Genomic DNA, 20,361 nt, shown 5'->3' with positions numbered 1-20,361 from the left:
GGTTAATTATTTTATTATAAAATAAATTTTGTTTGATAAAAAGTGTGCTGGGTAAATTGCCATTTGTTTTTAAATTTTACTTTTACAGCACGATCCCCATGTTTGCCCACATTCTTCAGCAATGGAGAAGGATATACTATGGTCTGTGTATTGGTGGAGGATTCCGCACAACTTTCCAGATTTCTCACTTACGTCACATTCCAAGCCAATATCGGCACTTAGCAGGACTCCTTGAAATCTTCAAGGAAAAATTGGTAAGAACAGACAGGTCTCAGTTGTTCAAAAGGTGGATAATGCTATCCACTGGGTACATCACTATCTAGCAGATAAACACAAGCAAAAGCAATTGAGTTATCCAGTGGATAATGATTTATTCAGTGGATATCACTATCCACCCTTCGAACAACTGGGGCCAGGTGTTTAAATTAGGATCCAAAGACTGTTAGATATCCCAGGATAAAATAGTCTGCATAATTAACAATAATAAATGATTGTGGTTTACCTTTGCTCCAGGTTCAAAATTTAACAGTTAAACTCTTTCCAGACGTGTGCATCCATTACGGTATAATCTAAGTTAATTGATCACTTGAAAAGAAGTGAAGAAGTAGTTTTGCAAAATTTTCACCAAGGGATGTTGCCCCTTTACATGATCATTAAAAGCTCTGGCCCCATTTGTTCAAAAGGTGGATGATGCTAACTGGTAGCGTCAGGTGGTTGAGCACTGGGCCACTGTGCGGCAGGTGGCAAGTTTGAACCCTTGGCAAAGCAACACTCGGGGGGTCATTAAAAAACTGTAGAGGAAGTGCTGCCTTTGTAATTACATCAGTTGCTTAGATTACAAGCTCTTTAAAATGAGGACTGTGCATGGCACGCCCTACTCATAACCTTTAACCCATTGACTCCTGGGGGTTCCCCATTGACGAGTAAAATCGTCTGGTGTTAGACAGAGTAAAATACTAAGTATGGCCGGTTTAGGGGTGAATGGGTTAAAACCCTTTAAGGCCCTAGGGGCGCCCCATTTAAGAGTAAAATCTTCTGGTGTGAGGCAGAGTATAATCTGTAAGTGGCCAGTGGGAGTAAATGGGTTATATAATGTAGAAGGTTTAAAAAAAACCCACCCTATTTGCGAAGTGTAGATCATGGCTTTTGCAGTTGTGGTCTTTCTCCACCAGCATGTGGTTGGCAGACCTTCAAAATACAGACAGAACCTTTGCTAAGAACAGCATGTGGCTGTTTACCATGGTCTTTGTTACAGTTCCTTCCTACCTATCACCTGTTGTGTATTTATTCCATTTCAGGCATGTCCCATATCTCCTGTGCCCCCTGTTACACTCACTGTCCGTTTTACTTACATCCTGGATGAGTGGACAGACTATTCCTGGCCTCAAGAGCCTCCAGACCCATCTTCTTGTTTAGAATGTAAAGTTGGTGTGACCAACTTGGGGACTTTGCCATTTGGTGCTTGCCAGGATCCTCTCAGGTATCTTGAAACTTGTTGTCTTTGTCACATATTAGTATCCACACGGTGTGAAACCCAAATGCCAGTCCTTTGATAATGGAAGTTACCAGTACAGCGTTCAATTTTTAAAGCCAAAGCATTTTAGTTATGATAGTGAAGGAAAATAATTATTATAATTATTATTATTATGAATAAATTATTTATAATAATAATAATTATTATCATTATTAAACGAAGCTCTGTTTGGTTAGCCCTTTTTTCCAGGCTGAACTAACCCCCCCATTGATGAGTAAAGTTGCCTGGGGTTAAACAAGATCAAATCTGTTATAGTCTCACTCCTTGGGGTCAATGGGTTAAGTAGCTACGTTGTATTTTAAAAACTCATTAATAATGCATGAGCCTATCAAAACACCGATAAAACATCATGTGTATGCATGAGCTTTATATCCTGATAAAACACTCCTTGTTAGTATTCTTTATATAAAGAATACTAATAAGGCATAGCTTGTTTTTCTTGTTTGCTAATATTCACCTCTTACAATTTGAACCATTGTTTTGAGTCCAGAGGGACACGCTCTTTGTGGAATGTTTTTTAAGCTGTTCAAAAAACTCGCAGCACATGTTTTAGCGGGTCTAGAAAACACGCGGCTACACCTCGTGTTTTTAAACCCTATTGAAACACTGCTGCTCGTTTTTTAAACATTACGAAAACCACTGATAAAGTTTTTTACAAGGTTAGTGTAATTTTTTTCCTTCTTTTAGGGAGCTTCACCTTTCTACAACATGGCCCTGCTTGTCAGAGGAAGTTATTGTGGACAATTCTGTTTATTCGTAAGTGACACCAGGAGAGTGGTAACGAATCTGATCCCATTAACTGGTCGCTTGATGCATTATTAATGTCTTGGCAGATGGGTTGGTTGTGTCTTTTGAGGCATTGGTCATTTGATCAGATTCGCTACTGTCACTAACTTCATATTGAAAAGAAGGTGCTGAATTTAAGCCTGACATTGAAATGAGTCACAGTGATAATAATATTATTTATTGCTGGTAACACAGCAACTTGAAAGAAACTTGAGAGCTTCTGAGGCAATTAAGTTCTAATAGTTTAATATGCTCTGGCACTGAGCTAAGAGGAAAGGAAAGAAAAGGAACTTTCTTTACCGGTAAGTGTCTAGTCGTTCTAGTGCTGGAGCACTAATTGGGGACACTGTAAACTGAAATCAACAAATTAACACAATTCAAATCAAATGTGGTTTTTGGAGGAGTACCCGGAGAACCCACAAACTCAACCCACATATGACGCCGAGTCAGATGGCATGCAGCGAAAACTTTTAGCAGACAATAGCACCTGACTTCAGCAATAACGTTGTTTGTAAAATGCTGCCATCGATAATATAAATGGCTGTTGTGCAACAATTCATTGCTGAGGTTTGATGCTGTCTTTTCTGATTGAAATTTGGCAGCAATTTAGAAAAAAAAACTGAGCAAATACTGAGAAATGTCTGTTTTAGAAAGGATTTGATGACAGTGTTGTCCACTCTTAAATGAAGTACAGATAAATTTCTTTGCAGTGATCTAGACCCTTGTCATGCCCCTCAGTGGTCAGTAAGAGCAAAGATGAGTGAAAACCCGCAGTGTTTACTTGGTTAGTAGTTGCCAACAACACGAAAATAATATTTTTATAAGTACATGTAGTAGTAAATTTATAGTAGATGCTCTACCAACTTGGGTAGCTAGTGGTTACACTGCCCCCTCTCCTTCCCCTCCCCTCCCTTCCCCCCTCCCTTCCCCCTCTAGTCTGTCACACTAGAGGCTTGTAATGAACAAAGTAGTAGCAGATGCTATTTCTTCATGAAATACCCATGCTGAAGTTGTAAATGGTAAGATGGCTTTCCAGGTGAAATGCTGGTCCACAACGGGATACCTACAGTACTATGAAGTGTCTCAGGGTAAGAGAGCTTCGGCAATAGCCCATTTCCGAGTTGCTGCATGCCTCAGTTTCAAAGCAAGTCCCGGTGCACAACCATTCAAATGAAAATGAGTTGCGTATTCTCATGCAAATCTAACTCATTTCCCTTACAATAGTTGAGCACCAAGACTCACTTCGAAACCGAGAAATGGCCCATTGCCTGGCTTAAAAGTTGTCCAGCACAGGGTCCCCAATGTTGCTGACTGGTACTTAAATGCCTGCATCATCTTCATTTAGGTGAATATCTTGGTGGGTATATGACCCTTTGTCACAGACAAGAATCCACAATGCAGCTTCTGAACAAGACTGTCAAGGATGATGATAGTGAGACTTAATGCTTTTGTTTCATGTAGTTGCTTGATTTACATGAGGGTCTGGCAATCGACCAATTTATTGATAGAGCGAGTTTCAATTGAGTGCCGTAAAACCAAAACCAAAGTTATTACTTTGGCCAATCAAAAAGGACTGAGACAATCCAGTAAACCAATCAAAACTCGAAGTAATTACACGTAGCCGACACAAAGTGTGGGAAAATGTGCACGCGCGAGCTACGATTGGTTTTGGTTTTACTTCTGATTGGTTGAAAAAATGGCACGAAAACTTTGAACAAATCACTGAGAGAAGCAAACATAAACCAAAGTAATTATCTAATTACTTTCGACACTCAATTGAAAATCGCTCTATTTTGTTAAATGCTTTATTTATAAATTCTCAGCACTAATTTCCCAATCACCATCATAAGAATATCAAGGCACTATAAGAAGAGTATTTTATTTGAAATTCATTTCAGACAACTTAGCAGACATTACTCATGCTCTTCAGAGGCTGACAGAGGCACCTCCTGTTGCGTCACTATCAACTGCTGTTTCCAGGGCAACGTCAAGAATATCAGCCATGGGGGAAAGAAGCTCTGATGAATTTCCAATCCCTGGGAATCTCTTGATTGAAATACTTAAGGTAAAGTGTCTGTTCCACTGAATGGTGGGTGCTAGATGACTGATTTATGATTAGGTTCATAAGCTGTGTCCTTTCATCATCACTAAAAGTGGCCCATTGAGTGTTTCATTAAGCCTTGACTCAAGCTAGTGGCACTCGATCCGAATGTCCCGAAATCATGATCGAAAATTAACCTCTTCATCATTCATCCACTCAGCATTAAAGATAACATCCAACTTTTGTGTACAGTGGAATTATTTGAATGATACAATGTAATCATTGGGATTTGAATAAAGAGTGGAAAAAAAATTGGAAAAAAAATGGGACTTCTTTGCGAGAAGTTGTCTGACAGAGGATTGACTTTATTACATCCTCAATAGAAAATCAATTTGAGTGAACCTGTTTAAGGCATCTTAATCACAGTGGCCTGCACACAGGTTCTCCTTGCGATCAGTTTTGCGCAATCAACAGACATTACATTACAACTGTTGACCACACATCATTGCTCGCAGCTAAATCACTTTGTTTTGGTGCCTGTAGCATTTATTTCCTGATGCTGATCAAGATTTAAAAGACCTTGAAATAGCACAACAGGAGCTTTTGTTTGATATGATGGAAAACAAAAACAAAGGAAAGGAATGCAATATGCCACAGGTAAGGCAAGATGTGTGCATCTCCACAACTTCTTAAATAATAATAATGATAATGATAATGATAATGATAGTGATAATAATAATAACAATGATAGTCTCAAGTCTTCTAGTACTGAAAGGGACGGGTGCTCGTCGGCAATTTTGAAAAGAACCCCTAAAAGGAACCAAGATCCTGTCTGTCAAATTATGGGTTTTAATCAGACAAAACCTTAATTGTCAAAATAATGTCTCATGTCATAAGTTTTTGGCTCAATACCCTAAAAGGTACTGCTAAAGCTCCTGCTGTGGACCTTTTGAGGCTGAATACCCTACAAGGAACCAAAACCACTTTTTTAACCCCTAAATCAACTGCCCCAAAGTAATCATTTTAGAGTAGATTAAAGCATGGAGCAAAAGGGTTTAAGTAATCCCCAATCTTTTCTTGTTGTATTTTTGTCCTCTTGCCCATATGTAATCAGTTTTTGTGTCTTTCTTCTTCTTCACAATGCTCACTCAAGGCCTTGCCTTTAAGTTGTCTGCGACTGAAGTGTAGTTTTTAATGCTCTATTCGCTGTTTATTTCTCAGGACAAGTTTCGTAGTTTGAAATCTGCACCTGAAGATAGTCTTACTTTCTTTCTTGCCGTGTGTATTTGTATAGTTTATCATAGTTATGGAGGTAAGTGAATGGTTTTTACCTGTTCACAAAGATGAAGCTCCCACTGTGAATATTTAGAATAAAATATGCCACTTAGGCAAGAAAAATGTTTGTCCGGCTCGCGCATGATTGAAGTTTGTTATGAAAACAAGGACAGTCTCTTGTTCAGTGCGGCTTCTTTTGCCAAGTGAGGCTTGTTGCGATGTCTTGTTCTCCAAAATTAAATTACATTCATTGAACCTATTGACTGTGATTTCCCTTTTTCCGGCAGGTTTGAGAGCTGTTGCTCATCTATGGCAGGAATTTGTCCTGGAGATGCGCCATAGATGGGAAAATGATATTTTTATTCCAAGGTGGGAAACAATAAGTAGAATTTTCTATCACTCGTGGGTCAAGTTTTAGCAATCAGTGCTAGTGGGTTCATACTATTTACTTGATAATCAATATAAACGTATAATTATTGTTTTTACACAGGTTAAAACTACAAGCCCCCAATCTTGGCAGTTGCCTTGTTCACCAAAAACTACAGGTCTGTATTTTTTAAGGCCTCTCCGTGGCGTTTTAGCCCATTAACCCTTTTACTCCCAAGAGTGACACTTATAGATTTTACTCTGTCTAACGGCAGACGATTTTACTCGTTAATGGGGAACCCCACAGGAGTGAAAGGGTTAACAACAGCTAGATTCACTCAAAAACTATGTCCCCATTAACCCTTTCACTCCCAAAAGTGACACTTATTGATTTTACTCTGTCTAACGCCAGACGATTTTACTCTGTCTAACGCCAGACGATTTTACTCGTCAATGGGGAATCCCACAGGAGTGAAAGGTTAACAACTGCTAGATTCACTCAAAAACTGTCCCCATTAACCAGGCCTTTCACTCCCAAGAGTGACACTTATAGATTTGATTCTGTCTAACGCCAGACGATTTTACTCGTCAATGGGGAACCCCACAGGAGTGAAAGGGTTAATGTACGTTCTTTTTAGTTTCATACCAAACCCTTTCAGCACACAGCTTACTCTGAACAGAAATGACCCGGGAAAATTAACCGATCAGAACTTCGTGCAACTTCACACAACCGGTCAGCACAAAGCGCGGGAAAACGCGGGCGAGTACTGGGTTTGATTTATCCTCTTCTTGGTAACAGTGAAGTGAGGAATCGCATAAAAACTTTTAATACCCATCTGAAAAACTGATGTTGCATTACCGACATAACTAACTTGAGTAGTTCTCAATTTCAAGTGTCATTTAACTTTCAGATGCTCAACTGCTGCATTGAAAGAAAGCGGCTTTCCAAGATTCGTACGGCAAGCCTACAATTTGCAACTAACCTGGATAAAAACTCTGCAACGAGGACTCAAAACTCTTCTTCAAATACAGACAGTGATCGAAAGAGTAATTCAAACACGCGATTGGAAAGTACGGATTCACAATCGAGTATTTCTGATGATGAAGAATTTTTCGAGGCTGTTGAAAGCCAAGAAGAGTATGAAACGGAGATGGGACATAATTCAGAAAATTTGAACAATACAGAAGGAGCAGATAGTGACTCAAATGCGGAGAATGCTTGCGCTGAGGATAACACAAGGTTGTTTAGGAGAGAAGGAGGGAAGGAGCCCTTTGGGGATTTAAAGCTTCTTGTGTCTGGAGAACCGTTGATTGTACCGATAACTCAGGTAGGTTGAAGGTTGGTACAACAAGAGACATTATGATTCACAAATTGCGCGCGGCAAAATTTTGAAGTCAATAAGGCTTATAGTTTCTTGAGGGGAAATCCCACATTTATAAACATTAATTTTGTATCTGTACGTGTTTCAAAACTCCCCCCTCGTTTGTTGATCCTTAGGGGCTCTTGTCGTCTTTTAATTATTTTCGCGTCAGTTTTCTCCTTCCGTTGAGTTTTGATGACTCACGACTACATCACAAAAACATTTTTCCTCGGGGGGTGGGTAAGGCTACACGTAGATAAAATATATCCCGCCGAAGGTGAAAGTATGGTCGAAGAATGAAATGGCATGTATTTTAGATTGTAGTAATTTGACGTCAAAATGAGCGTGGTCCGACTCTCGTGGAATGCCGTTTCGTCGCATTCCCCTTATTTCATCCAGGTTTTTGCAACTGTGGTTTGTTTGCATCTCGTAGAGATGTAACTTTCGTCTGTCTTATTTCATTATTCTAGGAACCAGCACCAATGACAGAGGATATGTTAGAGGAGCAAGCTGAGATACTTACACAATTAGGCACCTCAGAAGAGGGGGCTCGCGTGAGGGCTCAAATGCAGTGCGCTTCTTTGCTCTCTGACATGGAGGCCTTCAAGGTTAGCGAACTGCGGCCTTTGATGCACTACCCCACGGATTACAGTAGCTCTAACTTAGGGCGAGTTTCAATCGAGTGTCGTAAAACCAAAACCAAAGTAATTACTTTGGTCAATCAAAAAGGACGGAGACAATCCAGTAAACCAATCCAAACTCGAAGTAATTACACGTAGCCGACACAAAGAGCGGGAAAATGTGCACGCGCGAGCCACGATTGGTTTTGGTTTCACTTCTGTTTGGTTGAAAAAATGGCGCCAGAACTTTGAACCAATCACTGAGTGAAGTAATGCAAAACCAAAGCAATTCGCTAATTACTTTCGACACTCAATTGAAAACCGCTCTAAAAAAATGTAAGTGCTTTGTTTATAGTGAAAGTGCACTTAGCTGTCATGCGAGCTCACAGGCACTCCACTTTTAACAGTCTGAAAGAAACAATTCAAATTTAACAGAGACGTGATTAAGAACCTTAACTGGCTGGGGTCAACCAGTTGCTTATTTACAAAGATGGAGTTGAATTCGGGACAATTGGAAACAAATCCATCCCGAGGGTTAGAACGGGATTTGAACGCGGGGCAACCGCATGCAAACCCAACTCCCTAACCACTGGACCAAGCGACCTCCAAACCGTCAGCAAAGTACTGCTCGCTAGCTTCTATTGAGACAGTCTCAAAAGAGACCGATTTTTCATTGGAGATGTCACATTGTGGTGCTTTGTCCAATGACCCAAAAATAAGAAGTGTCTTTGATGTATCGGTTGGTGTTGGACTCCAACAGGGTTCGTACGAGTCATGGAAAACCTGGAAAGTCGTGGAATTTAAGAATCTCATTTTCCAGGCCTGGAAAGTCATGGAATTGTATGGTCGGTCATGGAAAGTCGTGCAAAATTGTAATTATAAATGGTATATTAATCATTGTAGCCGTCAAAGCAAGTATAAAATGAAATAAAGACGAGTTTCAATCAAACAATCGGAAGTTTGGCAGACAGAAGTCGTTAGTATTCAAATTTGAAATGAGTTATGTCAGAAAATATCCTAAAATAAGGATAGTTTTGAAAATTTTCTTACACGATAGGTAAACTTAAGGTCATGGAAAGCTAGAGAAGGTCTTGGAAAAAGTCATGATAAGTCATGGAATTTGAAGTCCTTAAAAGAGTACAAACTTTGTGCAAATGTTAGTTTTTATTTGCTTTTAGGCGGCAAATCCCGGCTGTTTATTAGAAGATTTTGTGAGATGGTACTCGCCATTTGACTGGATACTGGGCCCGGAGACGGAAGAGGAGATTGAGGAACTTAGAAAACAAAAGAATAACGACATAAAAGACAGTAAAGAACCAAGTACTCCTGTTCCAGGTTTGAAATTATTGGATATATGTAATAAGCCAATGATAGAGCGATTTTCAATTGAGTGTCGTAAAACCAAAACCAAAGTAATTACTTTGGCCAATCAAAAAGGACGGAGACAATCCGGTAAACCAATCAAAACTCGAAATAATTACACGTAGCCCACACAAAGCGCCGGAAAATGTGCACGCGCGAGCCACAATTGGTTTTGCTTTCACTTCTGATTGGTTGAAAAAGTGGCGCGAGAACTTTGAACCAATCAGTGAATGAAGTAATCGTAAACCAAAGCAATTCGCTAATTACTTTCGACACTCAATTGAAAACCACTCTAAGGCTTTGAATTGTGAAAACTTTAAACCTATAGATGGTTTTTACTTACGTGATGAGACGGCCATGTTGGTCCACAAAACAATACCCAATTTTGGCTCATGTTTTGCACTATAATAGTCCCTACTGTTCTGTGAACCAACATGGCTGCTGTGACGACAGGTGAAAACCATCTATATACCAGGCGAGACATAAGTACACCAAGCGCGGGAGAATCAGGTTCCAAGCGCGGGAAAAAGTGCTACTAACGCGATTGGCGGGAAAATGCGTACAAGCCGATTTGAAGTAAAGTTTGTTATATTCTGCGTTAAAATGTAAAATTGAAGTAATGTGGCAAACCCTTCTTTTTAGCCACAGTCAGTGAGGGGTCATTAAGTGAAGGCTGGGACACCGAAGAAATCGAGATACGTGATGAAGATTTAACTGCAAGCGGCGTAAAAACCCTTATGGATGAAGCGAAGGCTGGAAATTTGGAAGAACTTCAAGTTCCAATGAAGGTGAGCTTAACTCGGTAAAGATCTCATATTCTCGTAAATAAAGTGTTTACGAAAAATGTTTCTGTCAGTTTAGTTACATCACGGACTAGTATTTTCCGACTTCATGAATGAGCCTTTCCGAATAATAACGTTGTATTCACTGTTAAAGAGTTGTGAAATTAAACAAGGGTTTCTTTTTGGCACAAGAGAATTTGATATTGGGACGTACATAGCATGGGTCATTCCAATTTTTATCCACACCTCCCCTATGGAGGGCTCTTTTTGTAAGGTCTGGGCGGAAGCTGTTGGAATCTGGCATTTTCATTTTATTTTACCCCCTTGGAATCCGTATTTTGCCATTTATAGGCTGTTTCGTCCAGTTTTTATCCATCTGACCCTATGGAATGAGGGAATGATTGGAACCTGACCTGTAGGATTCAGAAGTTTGGCGTTTAAGTACAACCCCTGAGAACCTGTATTTCACCATTTTACTACCTGTCGTAATCATGCCTTCCATAGGGGGGAGGGGGGTGCGGTATAAATTGGAACGACAGTTCCCGGCCTCGTTCTCGGTCGGCCTCGCAACCGGGCAATCGAATAGGGAGCTTTAGCAACGACAACGGCGATGGCAACGAGAACGTCAAAATTTTGCATATTTAGTGGGCAAAACAATAGCTTTGCACGCTCTGCGCATGCATCTTTTCATTTTTGTCTATTTCTTGGCTGTCGTCAGAAAATCAACAACGTTGAACAAACAAATTTGAGGTTTTAGGGAGAAAGTCAGCGCTTGAGGATAAATTTTCATTTTCTCTCCTAAACTGAGCGCCGTTCATACTAGTTTCTTTCTTAAGGGTTTGCCACACCTTTGTCACGTTAAAATGCTTGGAATAGTCGCAAACCGATTACAATAACGCGAATTCACATTTAACGATGACGTTCTCGTTGCTAAAGCTCCCTAATAAATGTGAAGACACTGGACCGGCGACTGAATAAATAACTAAGTACGAACAGTAGTGAGTTCAAAGTCAATCAAAAATTATTTTGTACGTGATATTTTTCGTTTTAGATGTTAAGAGTTTATCCTCTGCTTTTCCAAAGAAGTTTAATGTAAAATAAGCTCACACTTTCCGTTTTGAATTTTGTCTTGCTTGTTTTAAGTGTGAATGTGAGTTTTTCCCTCACATTGCAGAACCGCATTACATTTTAAGAAAAGGCCTTTTCCTTTGAACAATTTCAGCCTGTTTTTCTCGTTTCTATTCCTTTTGGTAGTGGCGACAGGAGGGGCACCTAAGCCTACGCATGCGCATTCCAGGCAACATGTGGGCTGAGGTTTGGCAGAGTGCTCGCCCTGTCCCAGTCCGGAGACAGAAACGACTTTTTGATGAAACCAAGGAAGCTGAAAAGGTACAATTTAGCAGCGAATAAACACTTGTTCCAATGTCAAAATTACTTTTTTGTTGGTTTCCCTTTTCATCGCAGTTTTGCTGAAATCAATTTTTACTAAACGAACCCGTTCCTAATATTGCCCATCCTCGGTTCACGAGAACGAAAAAAGACGCAATTGTCCTGCAGCTAACTTGACTGATCCATCTGGGTCAAATAAGGTTTTAAAATACGTCAGAGTAATTTTTTTCGTCGGAGAACGTTGGTCAGCGGACCCAGACAGGAAAGGTAGGCTCATCTGACTAGTCGGCTCTTGTAGCCAATCACAGCCCGAGATTTGGTCTAGTACAATCCTAATGAGGGACAACAGATGGTCGTCGACCGTTAACTGTATGGGTATCTACAACGGCGAACGGCAAAACAGAATGCCCTTGAGAAAATGAATTTTGCAGTTTTGTTTCCTACTTTCCAGTTTTTACGTGGTCCACGGACATTTGTAATTGTGTGTTTTAATAATCTTGTCGTCGTTTTTCATCCACATTTTGAGGGGATTTCTCGTTAAACGTCCCTAAATAACGCTGGATTTTACAAAGCAGCGATGTTAGTTCCTTTATCAAAAATAAATTGTACGTGATTCGCATGTATCTGTTGTAGGTTTTGCACTTTCTTGCTGGAATGAAACCTGCTGAAGTTGCGTTTCAATTGTTTCCTATTCTTCTTCATGCTGCTGTTCTTCGGATTGAAGAAGCAGGTAGGAAATAATTTACTGGCTTTTGCTTCGGATGGCAAGAGTGAAAAAAGACTTCAACTGAGGGAAAAAAAACGGAACCCTGTTAAAAAATAAATGATTAAGGTATTTCCAAATTCGATTCAATTGCTTATGTTCAGAATTAATATGACGATCATATGCCCGGTCAGTTTTGATGATAAACATCGCGAAGTGTCTAAACGCTAATAGACCATTTTTACAGTTGGAGCTAAGTTACCTGGCCTAAGAATGGAAGCGAGGCTGCCGGTGACCCTGTTTTGATACAAAGCGTCGTGCTTTTGTAATGTTAATACGGACTAATTAGAATTACAACAACATAATTTTACATGTTAAAAGGAGTGAGGGCTGTATCAATACAAGGTCACCGGCAGCCTCGCAGCCATTCATAGGCTAGGTCGCTGAGCAAACAACTGTAAAATGGCCTATTTCCTATTTACAACTGCACCACGTTAAGGTTAAGCTTGTTTTATGTTAAGATTGACTTGACTGTTAGTGCACTTAAGGAGTAAAGTTAGAGGGAACTAAGGTGAAATTTCTAGAGAAGGAAAAGGTAAAAAAAATAACACAAACAGCGGTGATCTTTATAAAACTTGACGTTTCGTATGCTAGTCAACATACATTTTCAAAAGTGACCGTTACAATTTTTGAAAACTATATATATATCGTAAACATTTGGGGTCCAAGGTCGTCTTATAAAGCTGTTTGCTGGAACTGTGATGAATTCTACATTGGCAAAACAAAACGAAGACTCCATGACAGAAAAACAGAACATTTCAAGGCCCTCGCTAAAAGTGACCATTCATCAGCCATTGCTGATCATGTGAAAACCACTGGCCACGACATTAAATGGGATCACTTTGACATTTTAGCGTCCGGAAAAACTGACTTTCACTGCAAAATTAAAGAGACTTTGTTCATTCAAGAGCTAAAGCCTTCCCTTAATGTCAATATTAGTAGTGAGAAGTTATTGCTGTTTTAGCTATTACTCCTCATTATGTCTAGACATATATATATATATATATATATATATATATATCAGGGCATATATATATATATATATATATATATATATATATATATATATATATATATATATATATCAGGGCATAAAAAGTTTTTCTTCCAATGAAAATGTCATTCAGAGGGTTGTCCGTCCTTGGTCACTTCTAAACTCTCTATAATTGATTGCATTTCGCCGAGGCTTGGACTGTGAATCCATTAGTGATCCTCTCTGGGGGCAAAGATGCGCTGTTGGCTCGAGAGACCTTTGTAACTGATCTATATATATATATATATATATATATATATATCTATATCTATATATATATATATATATATATATATATATATATATATATATATATATATATATATATATATATCAAGTTAAAAGAGTCAGAGGACGGACAACTTTTGGAAGCTAAAAAGTAAAATATATTAAAAAACGTTTCGGTCTTAGACCTTCATCAGTTTACAGCATGTGGATAATAATTAGGTTTAAGAGCTTATATATGGTTTACAAGGAATTTTCGGTATGTTACAAAACTTAACAACAATACAAGTAAAAAATCATTACAAACAAAGCAAAACAAAAGAAGTAATTCTATTCCGAAAGGTACAATGTAATAACAGCGAGAACTAAAACTATCATTAAAGTAAAGAATTCATGTGCTGCATTGAGTTGTAAAGTTATATGGTTCGTTAAGCTTGCAGATTATTACGACTCAAGTGGTCGGTTGGTTGTAGGTGATTCTGTTCCTGGAGTGGAATTCTTGCCTTTTGTTAAGGCCAAAAGGTGCTAATGAGGTAAGCATTCCAGCATTCGCGTCTCTAAAAAATTCTGATTTGAGCAATTCCTACGTAATCTCAAGGCCACTCCGTATGGAATCGCTTTGAATACATGTTTGAGGTGAGCACTAGTGGGTGGCAAGTACAGATGACTGTCTGTAGGTTTAGAGTAAATGTCTGTTCTAATGAAGCCGTCAATTAGATACAATGTGACGTCTAGCATATTAAGGTAGCCATCAGAAGAAACTAATTCAAATTTGATGGTAGGGTAAAGAGAGTTGATGAATCCTGTGAAGTTTTCTAGAGCCGAGGCACTCCAGGAACAGAATCACCTACAACCAACCGATCACTTGAGTCGTACTAATCTGCAAGCTTAACGAACCATATAACTTTACAACTCAATGCAGCACATGAATTCTTTACTTTAATGATAGTTTTAGTTCTCGCTGTTATTACATTGTACCTTTCGGAATAGAATTACTTCTTTTGTTTTGTTTTGTTTGTAATGATTTTTTACTTGTATTGTTGTTAAGTTTTGTAACATACCGAAAATTCCTTGTAAACCATATATAAGCTCTTAAACCTAATTATTATCCACATGCTGTAAACTGATGAAGGTCTAAGACCGAAACGTTTTTTAATATATTTTACTTTTTAGCTTCCAAAAGTTGTCCGTCCTCTGACTCTTTTAACTTTATATAATTTCATATGTCGAGGCTTGGACTGGGAATCTCTAAAGGATCCTTTTGGAACGCCACTATCTCCGTTGGCTCAGACAGCCCAAAGAACTCTCTCTCTCTCTCTCTCTCTCTCTATATATATATATATACCGGTATATAGTTTTCAAAAGTTGTAACGGTCACTTTTGAAAATGTATGTTGACTAGCATACGAAACGTCAAGTTTTATAAAGAATGCGTTGGAATACAATGTTTATCACCGCTGTTTGTGTTATTTTCTTAATCAAGCTACGATGGCCTAAGAACAAGAGTTTATTCGAAAAGGGTAAAAGGTAAAATTTGTTTCATTGATCAGTTATTTGGGGGGGTAGTATAGTTGGCGTAGCGGTGAATGCCCTCGCCTTCATCAATGTGGCCCGAGTTCAATTCCCGGTCTAGATGTCGTATGTGGGTTGAGTTTGTCGGTTTTCTAGTTTGCTCCGAGAAGTTGTCATCTTCCTCATCATTCTCGCCATCATCATCGTCATCATCCTCGTCATTCTCATCATCATCATTATCGTCATCATCCTCGTCATTCTCGTCATCATCCTCGTCATTTTCGTCATCATTCTCGTCATCATCAGCATCGTCATCATCCTCGTCATTTTCGTCATCATTCTCGTCATCATTCTCGTCATCATAGTAATCGTCATCATCCTCGTCATTCTCGTCATCATTCTCGTCATCATTCTCGCCATCGTTCTTGTCATCATCATCATCATCGTCATCATCCTCGTCATTCTCGTCATCATCATCATCATCGTTATGACCAAGAACTGCACTTGTTAACATCTCAGTCACCAGTCTTATTGAGATGTTCTTATTAGCCTTGCCCACACGCGTTTCCCCTGTTTTTTTCGGACGATAGTTTTTTTCCCTTGCCAGAAACAAGGCGAAAACATTTTGCTATTTCAGTTTTCTCGTTCCTTCAATATTCGTGAATCGGTCTTCCATTGTTGAAAACTCCACGAAACGCTTGTTATCTAGACTTCCTTTATGGTGCGTTCGATTGACCCTATTCCGGAATAAGAATGCCTGGAGTGATGATTTAAAACGGTGTGTCTATCGTTTTGAAGCAACAAGGATGATTAAGATATGTTTGTAATATCATTTTAGCAGGTGTTTGACAATTTTGATGTGAATCTCCGTAAAAGCGAAGGATTGCTGACTTTGTATTCCATGTATTCCTTTTCCGGAATACAGTCAATCGAACGCACCCTAAATGTAAATGCATCGGTGACTTTCTGTTTCCCTTAACGCTATCAGGTGCTCGAGATATCCCGGCAGTCGCTTCTTTGCTGGATAACGTTCTCGAGAAAGCAAGCAAGTTATCATTGAAAATGCCTCAGGATTTGTCTTCATGTGAGGTAAGGAACAATGGATCTGAACAACAAGGAATAATTAAGTCAACGTAGGCTGAAGGCATCTCTCTTTTTCCAGGAGTTTGTAAAGCAACTTCAGCTTTGTGAACTGGTTGTTGCTCGTGCCCATTCCCTGCGCTTCAAATTTCAAGACGCTCTTTCAGACGAAGGAACTGGGGCGGACAAAGACGTTGAACACTTTCTTTCTGCCTTGATGGAGAAACCGGAAGTGGCAGTTATCGGTGCGGGACGAGGACCTGCGGGAAGAGTCCTCCATAGTTTGTTCTCTAAGCAAGAGGTTTGTTTTACTCTCAGAATCTTCACATGCTACTAGGTCTTTGTTTCATTGCTAATCCGGTCACTGACATTTTTACAGCCATCCAAAATCGAGAATTTGAGTTCGGGAATGTCCAGGAGCCCATGACCCGGAGCCTCCATCCAGACTATATCCTTGAGTCAACCTTTGCTGCCCGTATCTCTTTTTATTTTTAGAATATTTTGTGAGCCGAACGCGATCACTGGTGCGTGACTGCTTGTGATGTAATACAAAACCATTGTTCTGATTGGACGGCATAATGCATTCGCGGGAATTCGAACGTCTAAAAATAAAAAGATATGGGCAAAGGTTTTCTCGAAGGGTTTATATGGGAGATTGAGGCTCCGGGTGATGGGCTCCTGGAATGTCCCACTCGTCTTGCACCTTACAGGGCAACCGTTGTCAAAGCATACCACTGTTCCATTGAGCAATACCACTGACATATCACATCGGCACTGACCGCAAAAACGTTCACAAATACCATTCATGTACATCCCTGTTAGAAAATTACTCAGTCAAACCTCCCACGACAAATGTTAAAAATTCCGTTCTAGTTTTAAATGAAGACAAATACTGTACTGCACTTTACTATGATCTGCAATGTGGTTCGATCTTCTGAGTATGTGGACGACATACTCACAAGTTCAAGTCCGTAGGGAGACAAACATCAATTTTCTCCTCACTTTATCATACAAAATAAACAGGAAAGGTTTCAAGAATTTACAAACTCATCTATGAAGAGAAAACACTTTGATCCTTCAAGAAATTCTCCAAATTACTTTTATAGCCCGTTATCTGGAGCCTCCATGTCCTCGAGTCAACGCTGTCCCCCATGTTTTTTTATTTTTAGGACTGCTCTATCATTTCATCATTTTGAAATACGTTCGTGTTTCGGGTGTGCCGCACGTGATGTAATCAGTGGCCGCGACCATAGGTCTCTTATGATTGGCTGTTGTGAAAACACCCGCGAAAACCACTCGAGGATGTGGAGGCTCCAGGTAATGGACTATAAAAGTAGTTTGGAGAATTTGTTCAAGGATCAAAGTGTTTTCTCCTCATGGATGAGTTGATTTTTTGACACCCACCTTTCCTGTTTGTTTTGTGTGATAAAGTGAGGAGAAGATTGATGTTTGTTTGTCTCCCGTCGATGATGGAGGCTCCAGGTAATGGGCTCCTTGAAATGCACAGAGATCAATGAGTAGAATTTCAGTGCGGATATTGACTCCATAAGCACATTAACGCAGGCGATTTACAAGAGGGCACCCGCCGGAGCTCCGGTGGGAGCCGGGTCTTACTGAAAGCACTGATCATCATATAGATGGTTTTCACCTGACGTCACAGCAGCCATGTTTGCGTACAGAACAATTGAGAAAACGGTCTTTTGGGAATTTGACTCTATTATAATGCAAAACATGAGCCATAATTTGCTATTGTTTTGTACACAAACATGGCCGTCTCCTCACGTGATTGAAAACCATCTATTGTTCTTAATGCGTCGACCATTTAAATGAAAGAAACTGTAGTTGTAAATTTTAAGTCTGTGGACAAAAGCCAAACATGAAACTATCCAATGATAGCTATCGAGGAGTCTTTTTTGTGATGGTGTTAATTATGCTTGACAAGTTAGATCTTTGTTGCAGTTTGTGCTATGCTGTTCTGATTCGCGCACCGGTGGCTCAGTTGGTTGAGCATCGGGCTGTCATGCGGGAGGTCGCGGGTTCGAACCCCGGCCGGATCAACACTCAGGATCTTAAAATAACAGAGGAGAAAGTGGTGCCTTTGTAATTTCATCTGCAAATGGTTAGACTTTCAAGTCTTCTCGGATAAGGACTATTAACCGTAGGGCCCGTCTCACAAATGTCTTCTATGTTCATAAGTTCCCTGTGGGACGTTAAAGAACCCAAACACTATTCGAGAAGAGTAGGGGATAAAGTCCCCGGTGTTGTGGCTGTCCTGTTCTCTCCAGCAGAAGTGGCGGCTTGGCGGTGATGTCTCTAAAAAGGCTTGTGGTGTATGAGGCCACCTAAGCAGAAACAGCCACAAGTCAAAAAGGGACTTTGCCGAGTGCTGGAACATGTAGATATAGATAGATATTACTAACATCGTCCAGCATTAAGCTCACGTCGCAATACTTTCTTTGTTCTTCTCAGAATGCAAGGATGCAGTTTGCCAGTGACGAATCCTCACCTTCAAATCAACTGGTGAGCTGGTTTTAGCTACGTTGATGTGTATCATGGCAGGACTATTCATTAAAAGTTCTTAATCTTGTTAAGCTTCACTTTCACCTTGACTTCTACGGCTTCCTCCCCCTCGATTGTTTTAGAGAGCTGAGTACTTTTCTTTGTTCTTTTCTATTAACAGAGTCCTCCATCTACCCCATCCCAGGACTTCCCACCCCCCACAGGAAGGGAGTATATTTTGAGAACAACCATTCCCCGACCCCGATCCTCGTCGCGCCCTTGTCCACAAAGAATGTATTGTGTGCTGACCAACGACGAATTCAGAGTCGCAGGCGCGTTTACCGATGACGTCATTTTTCAGTGACTGGTGCCGATGCGACTAGTAGCAATTTTTTTGTAATAATTAATTTCTAGTTACAATGGCTAAATCCCAAATTCTTGATGTGAGAATTTCAATCTGAGAGAAAATAAAGGAGAAAAGAGCTTTTGGTATTTTAATTGTTCTTGCAAAAATAAACATGTTTTGCAAGTTCTAATATTTGCAAATGGTCGGTAAGTGGTCATCTAAGCTCTTCCAACTGATAGACCACCTGAGTCTGTAGGATCTATAACGCCACACACGATTTGTTAGTAGGAATAACTAGCATTGTGAGGCAGGACCTATAGTTTATCGACATCACCTGATAAGATTAGAAATTTTGTCCATTTGCCGATGCCTCATGATAAAGGCATCAAATGCCTGCTCTGTTGTGTAAAGGCCTTCATTCAGTGATCTGGCCAGATTGGAACCCCGCGGCAGCATGCAAGCTCGGTCGTCCCATGCCCCATCAGCTTTGTTTGTAAAGTGAGCAAAAGGCCAGAGAAATGATCAGGGGTGTAACTCGGTTTTATTTCCTCCAATCAAAGTCAATTATGTCAAATAATTATTTATATAACTGCATGCTTTACAATCTTATCCACAGGAAGTGTAAAAGTCCTTGAAATAAGGTGATTCATCTTGGTTTCACAAGATGTGATTTTCTGTACCTGATAATAATAACATGGTTATTTTGTCTCAGGCTTATCCGTCTTGATCTTATCTGCCTCATCTGTACCACCCATTTACCCATCTATCAACAGCAAACTCTAAGAACCGTTAGCTATCCCAATTATCAATTATAATATTTCTTTTCATCACACGTTTCCTATTACGACGCTAGTTGACGCCTCTATGTCATCCATTTCATTCTTATAATATAAACTGTTATTTATGGGGATTTCGACCACTAAGAAAACTCGTATCTCAACACCTAAAAATTGTTCTCTGATAATTTTGCGTGTGTTTAAGGATCGCCAATCAGCTGCTGACGCGTCACTCGCTTTTCTCCTTTCTGATGAATGAATGGTTAAACGTTTTCCATTCTCAGTCTTATTCGTGTGTAATTTCTCGTCTCGTGTTCAACTTGATAACTCACTGGTTCGCTCGAAGAGAAATGCCATATCTATGCGCGCCCATGTAGTATTCTCTATTTTATCAACGATGTAATTTCTACGTTGCATTCTTATCACCTAATTATCTTGTTTATAATTACCCCATTTTGCTTGAGTATCTTTTTGATCTTTTATCTAGCTTATTTGGTACTTATCTGTATTACATTTGACATCATAAATCAAAATTGCTGCCACTTTAATTTCTTGTTCTTATCCATATTAGCAATTACTGAAACGGCCGCCATATCGGGGGAAAAAAGTTAG

General features: G+C 39.7%; 2 protein-coding genes across 6 annotated transcripts in view; one reads left to right on the top strand and one right to left on the bottom strand.

Moving 5' to 3' along the window:
* LOC137984694 (rab3 GTPase-activating protein catalytic subunit-like) overlaps positions 1-20,361 on the top strand; it is a 48,767-nt gene that overhangs the window by 6,877 nt on the left and 21,529 nt on the right. Inside the window, exons 8-27 of one of the 2 annotated variants that reach the window (XM_068831946.1) lie at positions 89-254; positions 1,299-1,480; positions 2,222-2,290; positions 3,031-3,104; positions 3,666-3,752; positions 4,219-4,385; positions 4,905-5,018; positions 5,583-5,673; positions 5,924-6,005; positions 6,127-6,181; positions 6,914-7,330; positions 7,834-7,971; positions 9,162-9,318; positions 9,988-10,133; positions 11,382-11,516; positions 12,150-12,246; positions 16,037-16,137; positions 16,211-16,429; positions 18,598-18,648; positions 18,809-19,343. In XM_068831946.1, coding sequence (XP_068688047.1) covers positions 89-254; positions 1,299-1,480; positions 2,222-2,290; positions 3,031-3,104; positions 3,666-3,752; positions 4,219-4,385; positions 4,905-5,018; positions 5,583-5,673; positions 5,924-6,005; positions 6,127-6,181; positions 6,914-7,330; positions 7,834-7,971; positions 9,162-9,318; positions 9,988-10,133; positions 11,382-11,516; positions 12,150-12,246; positions 16,037-16,137; positions 16,211-16,429; positions 18,598-18,648; positions 18,809-18,991 — 2,731 coding nt within the window. In that variant the 3' untranslated portion in view covers positions 18,992-19,343. Of the gene's footprint in view, positions 1-88; positions 255-1,298; positions 1,481-2,221; positions 2,291-3,030; positions 3,105-3,665; positions 3,753-4,218; positions 4,386-4,904; positions 5,019-5,582; positions 5,674-5,923; positions 6,006-6,126; positions 6,182-6,913; positions 7,331-7,833; positions 7,972-9,161; positions 9,319-9,987; positions 10,134-11,381; positions 11,517-12,149; positions 12,247-16,036; positions 16,138-16,210; positions 16,430-18,597; positions 18,649-18,808; positions 19,344-20,361 lie in introns of those variants that run through there. The other variant, XM_068831947.1, reaches the window with a different exon arrangement.
* LOC137984698 (uncharacterized) overlaps positions 19,493-20,361 on the bottom strand; it is a 30,300-nt gene continuing 29,431 nt past the window's right edge. For all 4 annotated transcript variants that reach the window (XM_068831954.1, XM_068831952.1, XM_068831955.1 and 1 more), the window contains one exon: positions 19,493-20,361. This exon is cut by the window's right edge and continues 1,608 nt beyond it. The gene's annotated coding sequence lies outside the window, so the exon portion shown is untranslated.

The sequence above is a fragment of the Montipora foliosa genome, chromosome 14 (genome assembly GCF_036669935.1).
Source record: "Montipora foliosa isolate CH-2021 chromosome 14, ASM3666993v2, whole genome shotgun sequence".
In the NCBI taxonomy this organism is placed as follows: Eukaryota; Metazoa; Cnidaria; class Anthozoa; order Scleractinia; family Acroporidae; genus Montipora; species Montipora foliosa.
This window is presented reverse-complemented; position numbering and strand designations above follow the sequence as displayed.